The sequence below is a fragment of the Ricinus communis genome, chromosome 3 (assembly GCF_019578655.1).
Source record: "Ricinus communis isolate WT05 ecotype wild-type chromosome 3, ASM1957865v1, whole genome shotgun sequence".
Classification (NCBI taxonomy): domain Eukaryota; kingdom Viridiplantae; phylum Streptophyta; class Magnoliopsida; order Malpighiales; family Euphorbiaceae; genus Ricinus; species Ricinus communis.
This window is the reverse complement of record NC_063258.1, coordinates 6,149,404-6,165,968: the sequence shown is the minus strand read 5'-3', so window position 1 is coordinate 6,165,968 and position 16,565 is coordinate 6,149,404. Positions and strand designations below refer to the sequence as shown.

The 16,565-nt window shown below is 30.2% G+C and overlaps 1 protein-coding gene and 1 pseudogene across 1 annotated transcript; both read left to right on the top strand.

Moving 5' to 3' along the window:
- The first annotated feature begins 203 nt into the window (after window positions 1-203).
- Window positions 204-1,357, top strand: LOC107262396 (annotated as a pseudogene).
- A 4,152-nt stretch (window positions 1,358-5,509) lies between these two features.
- On the top strand, window positions 5,510-14,028 carry LOC8280395 (vacuolar protein sorting-associated protein 20 homolog 2). The gene is made up of 7 exons (XM_048372242.1): window positions 5,510-5,741; window positions 5,927-6,034; window positions 8,064-8,216; window positions 9,053-9,205; window positions 10,372-10,455; window positions 13,483-13,645; window positions 13,728-14,028. The coding sequence occupies exons 2-7, from the start codon at window positions 5,933-5,935 to the stop codon at window positions 13,751-13,753; spliced, it is 681 nt and encodes a 226-aa protein (XP_048228199.1). The 5' UTR covers window positions 5,510-5,741; window positions 5,927-5,932; the 3' UTR covers window positions 13,754-14,028.
- Window positions 14,029-16,565: the final 2,537 nt, after the last annotated feature.

The window sequence follows — 16,565 nt, the reverse complement described above, 5'->3', positions numbered from 1 at the left end:
GATCTTTGATATTCTAGATGCATGATGGACGATAATGCACTATATGAGAGCTAATTTTGGGAATGATGTGGTTTAAAATGCAATGCATGCATGTACATTAGAATATGAAATGTTTCAAGTGTACAATACAATGTTTATAAATAGAAATGTGCACTTTAATTTCATATATCAAAAAATAAAAATTCATATATATCTTCTCCTCCATGGCTTCTCATTTGAAATGTGTAAAAAAATTTACACTAGCAGATAAGATGTGAAAAGTATTATGTGAGTACAAAAATGAGCATCCCTCTTCAAGTAAAAAAGATTTGTAACAATGGGTTCAACAAAAGTTTGATCTCTCCCTCAGCCAAGGAATAATATCAAATACTCTCAAAAGGTCAGCAGAATATTTATCAAAAGAGATAGCAAATAGCAATGTTAAAAGGCACAAATCAGCCAAATATCCTGAATTAGAAAAGATATTATATGAGTGGTTTCTCCAATATCAAGAGAAAGTGAACATGATCGGAGAAATGATTCAAACTAAAGCAAAATAATTTCTACATAAAATATATGGTGATACAGATTTAGATTTTAACTTCTCAAATGGTTGGCTAGAGCGGTTCAAGGCGAGACATAGAATTAAGTCTTATAGAAAGTTCTGTGAAAGTGGTTTAGTTGTCATGAAGAATATTGAAAATGCTTTACCTAAAATTCAAGCTGAATTAGACAAGTTTCATTGGAATGATATTTATAATATGGATGAAACAAGATTATTTTATCGTTTGCAAGCTGATCATTCACTAGCTACAAAGCAATTAGAAGGACGAAAAAAAGATAAGGAAAGACTTGTTGTTGTTGTTTGTTACAATGAGGATGGTTTAGATAAAGTACCTCTGTGGATTATTTGTAAGTTTGCTAATCCCATATGCTTTAAAATATATAAATATTGACAATCTTAATTGTCATTATCAAGCCAACAAGAAAGCATGGATGACTGGATTACTTTTTTAAGAATTTGTTCGTTGGTTTGACAATAGAATAACCGGTAGAAAAGTGCTGCTTATCATAGACAATTGCCCAGCCCATCCCAAAGTTATTGAAGACTTGAGAAATGTTGAATTATTCTTTTTGCCTCTAAATACAACATAAAAAACTCAACTATGTGATGCTAGAATTATTCGGACACTTAAAGTTTATTATCGGCGTCGTTTTTATTCTAGCATTTTGGAAGGTTATGAGATGGAAGCAATAAATCTTGAAAAATTTAATAATGCTAGATACTATCAATTTTATTAATGCTGCTTGAAATATTGATGTAAAGACAACAACTATTGCAAATTGTTTCAAACATTGTAAAATTCGATTCGAGTAAGGTATGCCTTTAGAACAAGAAATTGGTGACGTTGAAGGGATTCATGGACTTGAAGAAATTATTTTTAATCTGCATTATAGAAATGCCATGAACATTGAGCAAATTTTAAATTATCCTAGTGAAAATGAAGCTTTAATGGAATCACCAACAGATAAAGAAATTATTGAAGCAGTAATGGGTATGCCAGCTAATAATAATTAAGATCCAGATAATAGTAATGTTTTACCGCATATTTCTCCAAAAGAGGCTTTTCTTGCGATAGAGACCTTGAAAAATTACTTGTTTCAACATAAGAAAAATATACCATATGTGGTCTAAGCTTTACAAAAGATTAAAGATGAAATTGAATTTAGTTCACTTGCAAAGAAGAAACAATTAACTATATATACATATTTTAGGAAAGAAATAAAATTTAAAAATAAAACTTATCTAGAAAGTACTTTATTTTATGAATTTACACAGTATATGTAATTTATATATGTATTTAATGAATTATTATTTTACATTTTCAATGGGCCTTAAGGAATTTTTTAAAAATTATTATCTTATAAATTTAGTGAAATTATTATTTTATTCCATTGGCCTAACTCGGGACCGAAGAAAATTATTATTTAGTCAAAGTTATTAATTTATCGAGGTTTTACTGTATCCTCTTTCTTGTTAGTTGAATGCTTAAATTAGTTAATTTAAAATTACAATTTAATCCTTAAACTTATTATGAAATATCAAACTCGTCTAAAATTAATTTTATTATCAAATTATAATAAAATTTAATTTTTAACATAAGTTAGTTTTAGTGTCTAACTAGAATAATAAATTTAATATATTTTTCTTACTCTAATTCTTGATATTTTTAATATAATTTATTTCAAGTAAGTTTAAATATTTTAAATTGCTTCTACTAAATATTATTAAATTATTATATAACTATTAATATAAAATAAATATTTCTATTTCAAAATAATAAAATTATTATTATTATTATTATATATTATATATATAAGAAGTAAAAATTAAATTAAATATTCATGTCTTAATCTAGTGAAATAATCTAGACACTAAGTTGACAAATTCAATATTAATAAAAAAATCATATGATAATTTTGTATGTAAAAATAGAATTTTTTTAACCATTAAAATAAAATTAATACGAGTAAAATTTGCATTTTTAATATAATTTACTTTTAGTGTCTAATATTTTTAACTATTTATTTTATTTTAAAATTTAAAATTAAATTACATAATAATTTAATAATATTAAATAAAAATATATGATTTTAATACGTTTAAATTTTTTAGAATTAAATTATGTTAAAAAATAAAAGATATAAATAAATAAAATAATATTAAATTTATTATTTTAATTAGACTCTAAAATTAACTTATATTAAAGATAAAATTTTACGTTAACTTAATAAAATTAATTTTAGACAAATTTAATACTTATAATAAATTTTAAAATTAAATTGTAATATTAAATTATTAATTTAGTTCTTTATCAGCAGACAAATACACCGAATTATATTATTCAATAAAATCTAAAAAGGTGAATAGTATTTAACTGTTAGATAAAAAGTAAAAACAAGAGGTAAATAGTATTTAACTGATAGTTAAAAAGCAAAAACCATTTTGTCAATCATGCTGCCCATGTCTTAGCTGGGAGTGATTCTTTGTCTGGCTCACTGGTTTGGAGTTCTGTCCCTCCAACCACATCTGATGTTCTTTTCCTTGATCTTCAAAACAAGCAAAACCATTTTTTTAAGCTTGAATTTAATTTCTAACCTCTCTATCAAAAGACAAACAAGAAAAGTCATATTAGAATCATTACTAAATAAATCATTATTGATTTCATTTATATATTAAAAATTATATTTAAATGTCATGCATAAAACTTATATAACCCATTTGTGATATTATTTAATTTTTAATATTTCAATTCAATTAAAAAAAAGTATTTTATAAAATTTACTAACATTAATCAAAGTGGAACATATTAGTACATTATAATACATTTCAAGAACAAGATAGTAATTTATTTAAACATCAAAATCATCTCTCAATAGTAATTTAAAAATTTCAATATTTTGGCCACTTTTTTGTACATTTACTAACAAAATATTTTAACAAATTTCTAATTAAGAGCCAAAAGCTTTTAATTAACGAAATCAAACTTCAAAAATTTCATAATAAATTTTTAAACATTGTGAGTCGATTAATATATTTGAAATTTATCTTTTTTATTGATTAATTTCTACTTATAAAATTAAGCAAGATTATCAAAATAAAAATTAGGGATAAGTATAAAAAAAATTTATGGTTTCACCATTTAACAACTTGAAGTATGCATTTGTTTTTTTTTAAATAAATAGATATATATGGTTACATATCGTGATGAAAAATATAATTTATTATTAAAAAGTCTCGATTTGTAAAGATTCAGCCATCGTCATTCCAATCAGCCATTATTATTAAGTGCATGAGTTTGAAGTTTAAAAATTTATAATTCTATTATTTGATTATTAAATCACAATTGAAAATTCATTAATATGATAAAGTCGATTTAATGGTCAAACAATAATGTTTTGAGCTATAAGTTCTAAACTTATATAATTAAACACTGAAAAAATGATAATGATAGTTAATTAGAGTGAAATGGCTAAATCCTTACTAATCGATATTTTTAACGGTGAGATCAGTGAGATACCTTATTTTGTTATAATTTGTCTATATATCTCTTTTTGTATAAAATAATAACATACTCTAAGAATGGTGTATTTTATTCAGACTTTAAAGATTTTTATAGACTTTTTCTTAAGTGAATTATTTTTAAAGAGTTCCTGAATTTTTAATGAATTTTACAAAGTTTATGATTCAATGAATGACTATCATGGACTTTACTTAAACATACTTTTATAGATATTGATAGACTTTTATTGATTTTCACAAGCTATTATTTATCTATTATTTAATTATTTAAAAATAAATTTAATCATTTTACTTTTATTATTTTCTTTATTCTTTTCCGTTTACTTTAAACATTATTCCACATAAATATTATATGTAAAATAACATACTTAATTTTATTGTTGTATAAAATTCATACTAGTTTTAAATTATTTTTATCTCACAACATGAATATTATTTTTTTATAAAGAGAATAATATTTTTTAAATGAAATTATCATATTACAATTTATCTCAAATTATACCACCAAATTCATGTCATACTCGTTATACTTGTTTATCACTTATTTGATAAATACTTAAACCAATAATAACCATGCTTACTAAATCATTTAAAAAATACTTAAACCGACAATTATGCTTACCAACAAAAAAGAATTATCAAAATAATTTTCCTAATAAAATCTATAAGTCTATATATAGTGGGGTTGTTTGCTCAAAACAATTCATTAAATATTTCATTTTAAATTCATATTTTTATGAGACCCTTTTAAAAGTAAATTTAAAAATTTTTAATTAATTATTTTGTATGTGTAAGTAAAAAAAAATATTATTAATAAATAATCTTTAACTTTTAAAAGTTTCATAATTTCTTATATCTTTTAAGATGAAGAATATAGTAAACAGAAATGAAGAAGATAATGCAAAAAATTTGAAAAGAAGGAAAATGAGTTTAAAAAAAAATGTCTATTAAAATCTTGATAAAAAGTGAAAGAGAAATTTTGAGAATTTTTATTCATAATAATACATAAAAAGTATTAAAAGTATACGAAAGTTTATGTCTATAAAAGTCAATAACTTTTTAAATACCAACATACTTTTAAAGACTTTTTAAAAGTTGTAATTGAATATTTCATAACTTTTAGAGACTTTTTAAAAATCTATATTGAATACCTCATTACTTATACAAAGCTTTTTAAAGTCATTATTTAATTCATATTGAATTTTTAACTTCATCAAAGTCTTTAAAAGTCTTAATTGAATACATCCTTCTCAAATTATGAAATGGTGAAACCACGATATACTTTTTATACTTATTTTTTAAAATTATAAGATAAAGGACTAATTTGAATAAAAAGTGTATGAGTTGCAGGATTATTTTTGATTGAAAAGCTTAATTTGATCCTTTTTGACACTGTTATACAAGTTTAGGGGTGAGAATGATCCTTTATCCATATTTAACCACAAATCCTCTGCCGGAGAAAACTGAGCTGTCAAAAAGTTATTGCTAACTCATCATTCCATTTCTTTGGTTCCTTGAACCGGAGCATCTGTCCGTCTCTGTGCCACCGCAGTAGTTCCTCACCTCGGCCACGCGATCCTCTTCCACGCTTAAGCAACAAACGACAATAAGCTTATTGGAAGAGGAGTTGTTAAAGCGTATATATACAGTGACAAGTTCCAAGTGTTGCGATTTGCAGGTGATTTCAGTTCTCATGTCTTTTTTCTTCTTCTGGTTCTAAGTTCAATTGTAAATTTTGGTAATGAGCAATTTTGACTAAATTGGTAATTTTTGGTTGACTGAACAAGTTTGATTTTTTTTGAATTGGGTTGAAATTGTCTCAAACGTTTTAGTTATTAACAGTTGAAATTCGGAATTTATTAGGAAGCGATGGGGAATTTGTTTGTGAAGAAACCAAAGATCACAGATGTTGATCGAGCAATTCTCTCCCTCAAAACCCAACGCCGCAAGCTTGCACAATATCAGCAAAAGGTTAATCAGTTAGTTAGTTAGTTATTATTGGGTTTGTAATTTCTTTGAATATTTGAATTATTTTGATTGTCGAATGGAAGAGAGGCATGAAATGGGATCACGCATTGTTGATGATTTTTATGAACTTCAGTGGGGATGGTTATTGACTATCTGCAAACAGTTGGATTTTTCTTAATCTATTTTTTATGCTTTTGATTAGTAATGCTGCTGCCTTTACATTTTCTTGTTGTGATGAATGACTGATAACCTGAGATATGCCATTGAGTTTGCTGAAGTTGGAATTAAGGTCCTGCTGTTTATTTTGATTAAAACTCGTATCCATTCCTTGTTCACTAAGATTATAACTGGGAAGAAGTGGAGCGACAACTAATCTCTTGCATTTCTTAGTTCTTAATGATTTCAAAATGTGGACTCTGGAGATATCGTTAGTCCGTCGATATGTGATAACTGATTCTGACTCCTGGAGTATTGTTGCATACTGCAAATGAACCTACACTTGTGAGCAGAAAAATGATTTTTGGGATTGCAATTGTAAAAAGGACCAGTTAAGGAATGCATGAGCTCAGCAGAAATATGTTATTGTGGGAGTCGATGTATTTTCTAGAGCAAGGTTGTTCACTAGCTCGAGCCAGGTGTGTGGTTTTTGAGCATAACAATTATAAAAGGGAAAATAATGGGACATAATTTAAGAAAATTTATAAAGTATTGTTTGCAGGGAGTTTGTAGGATCCTGATTTGGAATCTGGAATCCTATTTCTTCCCAATATAGTTGCAGTGCGGGCGGCCACACAAAAGCACTTCAAAACATTCTTGCTACTGATTTGAATTCATTTATTTGATAAAATAGGATCACAATTTCCTGCGAAGTCGGTGCCAATAGTGATATCCTAATTCGGCTACCTCTCCCATGCATCAAGGCAGAAAGAAACTATTGCCAAGGGAGACGTGTTTTTTCCTCTCTTTTAGCAAATAAAGAAGATTCAGTATAGAAAATTGCCTAATGTAGCTGGTTTTCTCCCTTTTTTGGGGATTATACCATGCTTGTTATTCCTTTAAAACTTTTTGTTCTCGTCATAGTTCAGTGTATAGCCAGGCTTTGGTTTTCTCAATTTTATGCTTGATCTATCAAGTGAAAAAGTTGAATGTGAAATGCAACTGCAAGATACCCAAGGTGGATGGAAGTGCACATTTTCCAGCATGCTTTTCTTGTAGTTATCTGAAATACTTTATTTGCTCTTTGTTATTACCAAAATTCTGTTTATTATCTGAGATGCGTTACCCATTCATGTGTTCTAAACCAGTTTTCTTCATTGGTGGTTTAGTAGATTTACTCCGCGTTGCTGTTGCAGCTGCAGCTGCAGCTGTTAACCTTTATGAGTTCTGATTGCATGCGTAGGCGTAAGTAATTTATGGTTGATAGATTGGATATCCTGATATCTATATAATTGCAAATAATTGTAAGTTTGCAGATTTTGAGATCATGGATTGTTTTTGTTTGAATAATTTGTGATCACGTAGTGGAATGCTTTAACTATAGCTTACAAATTCAATTGTCCACAAAACCAACTTGTATATCAGTGCAGGGATAGTGCAATGCAGACCACATATACTACAAGTCAAAAGAAAATAAAAAAAAATTATATACTGTCATTTTAAAAAATCAACACAACGGCGAATTGCCCCTTCTTGAGGGGGCCTATTCCTACCAATGTGGTGTGTTGTTTGGCCTAAACCAAAATCTATTCTTCCCAGTCCGTGGAACTCCTCCCTCTTTTTTAGGTTAGAAGGCTCTAATGACTGACTAATAGATTTTATTAATATATCATTCCATAAATCAAGTCAAGCCAAGCCTATATATAGTTTGTAATTGAAATTTTTAATTTCTCTTTTGTTTATTTATTTATTTTGAGATGAGCAATTTCTGGAATATTTTGGATGATTAGAGTATAGACATGTAAAAATCCTCATGGAAGTCAATTAATGTAGTGAATTTTTTGTGTTAATGTTTCTATGTTGTGTATTTTACCAGCTTGAAGAAGTTATTGAAGCAGAAAAGCAAGCTGCTAGAGAGTTGATTCTTCAGAAGAGAAAGGATAGAGCCTTGCTAGCATTAAAGAAGAAGAAAACACAAGAAGAACTGTTGAAACAAGTGGATACATGGCTTATTAATGTTGAGCAACAAGTAAGTACTGGAAGAATATGGTTTACGCTATAAATTTCTTTAAGTGTTCTCTCTTTCTTATTGTCTTCCTTGTTGCTCTTGGGAGGTGGAGGTCTTAAATTCAAATCTTCACCTCTGCACTAAGTGAGTTTTTGCCTTTATGGTGAGTGCTGTACTCCTGTTGTGTAGCCCACGACCCTTTGGGCCTCCCATGAATCTCCCATGAATGAAAGAATATGTCAACTAAAATATAAAAAGAAAAGTTTCCACCATCGCTATTTGCTTATAAAAAATTCATATGGTCCATGGATTTCTACACACCATATGCTTTTGTTTATGGAAGAACTGAAGGCATAGTCACCTGCCCTCTTTAATAATTCAACAACTGTATGATGAGGATTTTGGTTATTTTTCAAAATTCTGTATGCTGTTGAAGCAAGTGGGTGCTTTGCTTACTAATGTTGGCAAGTAATGATAGTAAGGATGCAGGTCTCAAACTGATTTTGGCTATACAGAGTGGAATATCATCCTCCCTCTTTGATTAACTCTGTATTATGGAGTTTTTGGTTGTTGCTTTCATTAACTTTCGGCTAGAAGCAATAACTTGTATACAAATCTGTTTCTTGAAAAACAAGAAGGTCAATGCTCATGCAGTGTACCTTATCTAACACTTGCCTAAGAATAAAATAAGAAAAACACATATAGTGTCACTTTTAATAAAAAATAGATACAAAGATTAGGAAAGGCACAATGAGTATGGAAAATAATTACCTCAGAATAACTCTGCAATCAGTTCATTCTCTTGATTGGTAACAAACTTAGATACTCCTATAACTCTACCTTTGTTTTTGGTTCAGTTGGCAGATATTGAACTAGCCAGCAAGCAGAAAGCTGTTTTTGAAAGTTTAAAGGCAGGTACTGATACAGTTAAGGCAATACAAAGTGAGATCAACTTGGATGATGTGCAAAAGCTAATGGATGATACTGAGGAAGCTAAAGCTTATCAAGATGTGAGTTTGATGTTAAATTTTGTTTCCCTGCAATTGTTAAAGATGTTGGTTTGAATATTGGAGTGCTTTGTCTTGCTACTCTTGCACCATACAAGCCAGAGTGTTTGAGTTCTTACCATGCCAGCTTGGCTGGAGAAAGAGATCAAGCATTCCAGCTTATCTGATATGTAGACTTTTGGACTTAACTGAACCAGAACAAAAGTCATGACGTAAATGATTAAAATCAAATCTTTATTCATAAATATTTTTGATGGTTTGAGGGCTTTACAGGTATTTTTGGCCTATGTGTTATTTCCCCTTCTTTCTCTTTCTCTCTTTTTTTTTTTCTTCTTAATACGTTGTCGTTTGCGAAAATTTTCAAAATCTTGTTAGGTATAAGCTAAGTCTGCTGGAAGAAAAAAAGATCCAGGTTTACATGAATAATCTTTTCTGTCTTGTGAAAAATACCTCTCTGCATTTTTGTATTTTGAAATAATACTGTAGCTGCAGTGTTTAAAAGTTACTCTCCCTCTCTTTGTTCTTTTTTCCTTTCCTTCTGGCTCTTATCATGTTCTTGTGGACACGTTGTGTGACTGATTTTAGAAGCAATGAATAATCGAAGAATGTTAGGTTTGATAATTCTTATAATTGCAAGTGCCTTCAAAATATATGCTCATGCTTAGTGTGATTGATTTGCCAACCTCATTTGTAAATGACGTTGTGAGGAGCATTCCACATACTTCTTATGTTGAGTGATTACTTTATACTATTGGCTAGTTAAAACTATTTTACCTTTTAAAAGGAAAAACCTATTTCAACTATTGATTTCCAAGACTTGGTTCTTCTTATACTTGTATGCGTTTTATTTTCTCTATCTATAGAAGTATGAAATATGAATTAGTTGGGTTTATGAGGATGCTTTAACTGCTTCTGTTGTCAAAAGTGCAGAAGTAAAATACGTAATTTTGAGATGTGCCTCAGAACGGTGGTTTTTGGTCAACATATTATGTTTCTTTAGAATTTTTCCAATCAGTTGATTTCACTAATGTGAATGTCACCTGTAGCTTAAAAATAAAATGAGTTTTTGTCTACAGCAGCTTACTTGTTCCAATTTTTCTTCTGCTATTTCTTGTCCATTTATTATAAATTATGGACTAAACATCCTGAATATTTGGTGCACTTAAAAGGAAATTAATGCCATCTTGGGGGAGAAATTATCAGCAGAAGACGAAGAAGAGATCTTAGCTGAATTCGAGAACTTAGAAGCTCAGGTACGATGTGCTTTCAATCACCAACTGTCTTTCTTTTTTTTTTTTTAAATAAAATATTGTTTAACCTGCCTTCAGAATTATGTTTGTTTAATTCATTTTAATTCTATATTTTCAAGTTACTGTTGCTAAACCCATTTATTTCTCATTTGTAGATTGTTTGACTTTTGTGTGCATGTTTATTTCTTTGTCAAGTTGATGGTCCTTGTGTCTAGGGTCATGATTCTGCTTATCCTTGTCAACTCTGTCTGCTTATCTCTTTTATTCAGGAATGCTAGAATAAGATGCAGTAAAATCATGACTTTGCTTTTCTGTTGCATGGTTTGGATAGGAGTTAGCTTTCATAAAACAGCTCTGGTGTCCTAGTGTTTGAGTAATATGAAAGCTACAAATAATAGGAATTCAGAAAGTCAATATAAGATGAGAAAATGTTTGGCATTCAAGGCTCTTTGCGTGCCTTTTCTTTTCTTCTCATCTTTTTATGCATCATCTTACCTTGGACATCGCAATTTATTTGGCACACTTAAGGTCCCATTGGCACTACACCTAGTATTTCATTTACATCATGCAATTCAAGAGTGGCTCAGTTGCTGGAATTTTCTTTGTGATATAGTATTAGAATTATGTATTAGTAGACTGTTTTAGATATTTTTCATCTACTAGTGATTGGAATCTAATTCCTATTGTATTTATCCTCCTAAATTCAGTGATTTCTAATGATGCTAATAGATCTTAGATGACAAGTTGTCTTACATTGTTGTAAACAGAAATTTTTTTAATGGAAATTCATATATGATCCAACCAAAGAGCATAAAATGCAAAGGTTTAAAATATATTCTTGTGTACAACATGATCTGTGGGTTATAAGATGACTAGTTCAGCGCTTCAAAGGTTACAAATTCTAGTATCTTTTGGAGTAGTTGATCATTTTTCACTATCTGTAGGTTGCATTCCTTACTCTACTCCTTGCAGGTGTCACTTCCAAACAGAAAAGAAAAATTAGCACGAAGATCCAAAATCAGTTATTTTTATTTTTGTTTTATTTTCATTTTTAATATAGTACCCTAGCTTGCTTATCCATCTTTACATTGGCAAAATGAACGTTTTAATGGTTTTTCCTTCTCAATTAGCATAACTGTAATTTAATCCTCCCATTTGAATTCTTCAACTGAAGTACAATTTGAGCTAATGCATATGTTACAAAATCTATGTACAAACATATATAAGTAGAGTCTTAATTGATTTAGGATCATTAGTTTTCAATTTGGGATCTTATTTTATGATTTATGAATATTTTCTTAAACAGGATCACACGTATAATTTCTGAAATTTATGCATAAGAGAAATATTTGGATATTTAAGGTTTTCAACAGTTTTAAGAGTTAGATTTAATTTCTGCAAGTGGAAGATAGTCCAGACTATAGAACTTTCCAATATTATCAAGTGTTCTTAGACATAAAAATGGTCTTTCTCCCTCTTTCTAAGGCTGCTCAAAGAAACTTGAAAAATCAATGCAAAACCAAAATGCATTTAACTGAACCTCATCAATTAAAGATAAATTTTTTCAATTCTTGTTGTGGTTTTGGTTTTACTCTTTGTAAAATTCTATGATTGACTAACCAGCTGTGTATATTCAACTAAAAGAAAACTTGAGAAATTAATGCAAAACCAAAAAAAGTTTAACTGAACTCATCGTTCTAAATGGCCAAATTCTTTAACTCTCATTTTCTTTGTGTTTTTTCTCTTTGTGAAATTTTGTAATGGATTGAACCAGCTGCACATACTCGACTCAAACTGAGTTCAGCCTCATTTCCTATCAAGATGGGACCTTGTATTGGCTATATGGGTCTAATTTTCAGTGAAATGATGTGTATGCATTAGATTTATCATGCATCAGCATCACACACACACATACACGAATATGCACACAAATTAATTCTGCATCAGACATGGTTGTCTACTCTTCAAACACGTAGACTGAGTTTAAGGACACTGTATTTTTAGCTTGTGATGAGTTCATATATGATTTTTAATCTTCTTAATCTTATTTGACATGTATCCCATTTTAACACACTGCTGTCCATGCTTCCTTCTGTTTCTCTTCCAGACCCCTTCTATTCATAGATTTTTCAGATCTACCATCCAAACCCCCTCCTAACAGCTGTTATTACCTTTTGTTTTCTCCCAACATGATCTCATGTGTGTATGTTGCTTTGGCTGCAATTTTTTTTTTGGTTTAAACTAGTTGGTGGTTGCTATGGTTGAATTTCTTTGGATACTGTTGGTTGTTCTTCTTCATGATGAATTTTTGCACAGATGTGGTTTAGTGGAAAACTGTAAAACTAGCTTTGGCAGGAGTTCAGTTTCTTCATTTTCTTTGTTCTTTTAGTCGATGTGGGTGCTGGCAGGTTTTTTCTTTTTTCTTTTTTCTTTTTTGGGTAGGTTGCTGGATGTTGCTGGTGATAAAGAATGGATAAAATAGTGGTAGACAAGGATTGGAAAAACTGACAAAATATTCAAGAAAATTTGAGCATCCCAAGTGTTATTTAAGCAATTTCACATATTCAAGTGTGATTTGATAATTTGTTGAATCAACACTTTAACTTTCTTTAGTTGATGTTGAAAGTTTATGTACCAGGTACCTAAACCATGAGCACACATGCTTCATTTCATAATCGTAGTTCATGCTTCTCCTCTATATCTATCTGGTTATTACTCACTATGAGCTACATGGCATTAGATTGCATTTTCACATGCTGTATTTTACATTTATTGCAATGAATTATTTAGAAGATAAAGAAGGATTATTTTTCCAATGGTAAAAGGGAATTAGATGAAATTCAATCCTGCCAATAGATTATTTTTTCTTTCTTGTGTTTGCAGTGGCAACATTTTTTTCTTCTTCTTTTACTTCTTTGGGAAGACTTATGTTTGTTGTTCTTATTGTGTGAACTCTCAACTCGTTTATTGTTCAGGAATATGCTTATTATCTGTTTCTTACACATAAACTTATTGCTGTTATTTTTTCAGCTCACTGTTGAAGACTTGCCAGAAGTTCCTACTCCATTGCCCTCTAAGGAACATGAAGAAAAGTTGGATCTTCCTGATGTGCCAACCAAACCACCAGTTGCTCCTCATGCAGTTGGAGATGATGCTGAAACTGCATCAGCTGAACTTTCCACAAATAGGAAAGGTGTGTGTCTCTCTCTATCTCACTCTTGCGTGTTAATTTTAAAATGTGAAAGCAACTCAATGGCCTGAATTTCAAATTGCAGTTTTGGAGGAACCATTGCCTGCATGAATTGTGAATACAGTTAAATTAGCACAACAGTTACATGAGCTGCTGGCTGTCCTGGATACATTTTCTCACTCCAGGTTGTGTTATCTACACATTTTCTCTTCACAAATTTGTCACTTCAATTTAGTGAGGTATTGCAATTTCTTGCATGTAAATTCAGATTTACAGTCACAATAAAGTTACTAGATTTGTTTATATCAGTAAAATTATCATATGCTGCCTGTATGCCTTACTTACAGTAGTCAGGTTCCCAATGCAATGGAACTTGTTTTCTTGTTGATGTCTCTTGACACTGTAAATTACTAATGGCGGCCTTTTATTTACTCCTGTGGATACAGTATGATAGTGAAATGCTCTTCTTGATGCTTGCAAAAACATCCCATTGAACTAGAAGTGTAAGAACTCCTGCTTGAGCTCAAATTCGAGCTGAATTCTCATAGCATACAGCCTAAAATATGATGCAAAGCAGAGAGAAAAAAGAAAAAGAAAAAGGTAATTAGCACCTTATATGACATAATATAGAGTTAGGTTTGATTCTATGGTTCAAGTTTGTGGTTGAAAATGAATAAGCCTGAGGTTGGGCTTGAGTTGGTTTGGATAGGAATAAATCAAACTGAAATAATCTAAACTGTTAGAATCATAACATACTTTGTGATCATATGCTTATACAAAGTTTTGGACAGCAATGTTCTGTTAGTATTAAACCACCAAAGGGGTGCAAATAAGTAAAAAGAAATTGAAACTAATTATTTTAATGAAAATTCATTGAGAAATCTACTTTATTAAATTTATGGAATTGATTACAACATAATTTTTAAAATAGGTTCCACATTAGTAAGCGAATATATTTTATGAGACTCAAATACCTCTTTCGACTTCACTATTTTATTTTCTATCTCTTATCTTTTTTTCATGTCTTCTCTCTTATACTTTTTCTCTCCCTTTTCTCTCTTTCTTTCTCTATTGAATTCTAGAATTACTACAAACACAATATTCTTGTCATTTTAAGTGGATTTTATTGTTATTATTTAACACCAAAGATGGAAATGAATTATATTTAGCATTCATTTCATTTGCAATTAAAATGAATTCCTTAGTAAATTTTAACTAAACTTAGTAAGAGAAGGAAGTGAAAAAACTACATTAATAAAAATGTCAGGTGTATGCCCAAAAAGTGTCCTAATCCAATTTTTCTATTAGAGCAGAGAGGGAATTTCCATCTCTCTTAAACAATCTTTTTAATGTTCCTCTGGACCAACAAAAAGATATTGAACATGATTAAAAAAAATAAATTTCTTTTTGTCTTTTCTTGTGTCAACTGGCTATGCTGTTAACCAAAAAATATATCAACAGCTGAAATGGTGAATTCCCAAGACTGTCTACTCCAAACGCATGGAACAGTAAACATAGCGGGGCTCAGGTTATGCCATTTCCCCTTAACTATATTGGTCCCCCTCACGAAAAATAGTCAAGTCTTAATTATTAAACATTTTATGTGCTTCACTACTTTGAACATTACAGGAACAACCAAATGGAAATTTGTCTGCTGATGGTTCCATATACTGATTGTGGCTTATCACAATGGCTATTTTATAGTTTTAAAGAGTTCATGAGCATTACTATTTATTTACTTCTGAATAATAGCTTCTCATTCGGTCCTTTTTATTATGGTATAACTGTAATAGTTGTCATATAACAGTAAAATAAGCTCATAGAGGCCATCGGACGTATTAAAGTGGTACTTTTTTTTTCTTGCCAGAGCTAGGATGAATCTATTTATCCCTCCCTCTATTCATCGAGCCTTCACTTTAACACTTCCTTCAACCTGATTCCTTTAGAACTCTTCTTGCTTGATTCACACAGAATCAAGGCTATAAGCAAGATAAAACAAGTAGTTGATCAGCCTTTTCATATTTTCAATAGGAAAAATTTGATGCTTTTGCAATCATGTGGAATATAAACATTTCAATGCTAATTTTATGGACCCAAGAAGATCATACATTAGCTCGTGAGATTGCCAAGATATAACTGTAAATGCGGAAATGAAATAGAACTTAGCTGGATTTGAGCTAAAGTTCTTATAAACTGAGCTAAATCTGAGCTCAAGTTCTTAAGAAATATGGAAATGATGAAGAGAAATTGAGAGGAAATGGCTGGAAAATATGTTTTTTTTTTCTTATATTTTCAGCCTTTAACATTTGATTTAAATAGAGAAGGAGATTACAAAAGTTGTAGTTCCCAATGCCACTAACATAGGAACTTGTACAAAGTCAAATAAGAAATTAAATACTACGTGGGAACTTACAAGCTAGTAGTTCCCAATGCCACTAACATAGAAACTTGTACAAAGTCAAACAAGAAATTAAATACTACACGGGGACTTACAAGCTATGGAAAACTGCTGGAAACCATGTGCTTGTTTCCAAGACAAGCTCACATGTTCCAACACTCCTCCTTGAGGTTGGTCTTGGAAGCTCCTAGCTGATTCTTCAAAAAATCAATTCTTGGTCTTGATAATGGTTTGGTAAAGAGATCGAAGTACGCTCTTCCGAAGAGCAATCACGGAGCTTGATCTCCAAATTCTTCTCGGCTTCTAATGGAGTGAAACTTCACATTGATGTGCTTGGTTCGTCCATGTTGAACTGGATTTTCAGCTATAGCAATTCGCCGACTTGTTGTCACAATAGATTGTAGTTGGTTTGTCTAGCTCAACACATAACCGACAAGAGCTTCCTAAGCCATATAGCTTGATTTGATGCACCGCAATCGACACATACTCGACCGGTTGATCGAGCTACAACTTCTTGTTTCTTTG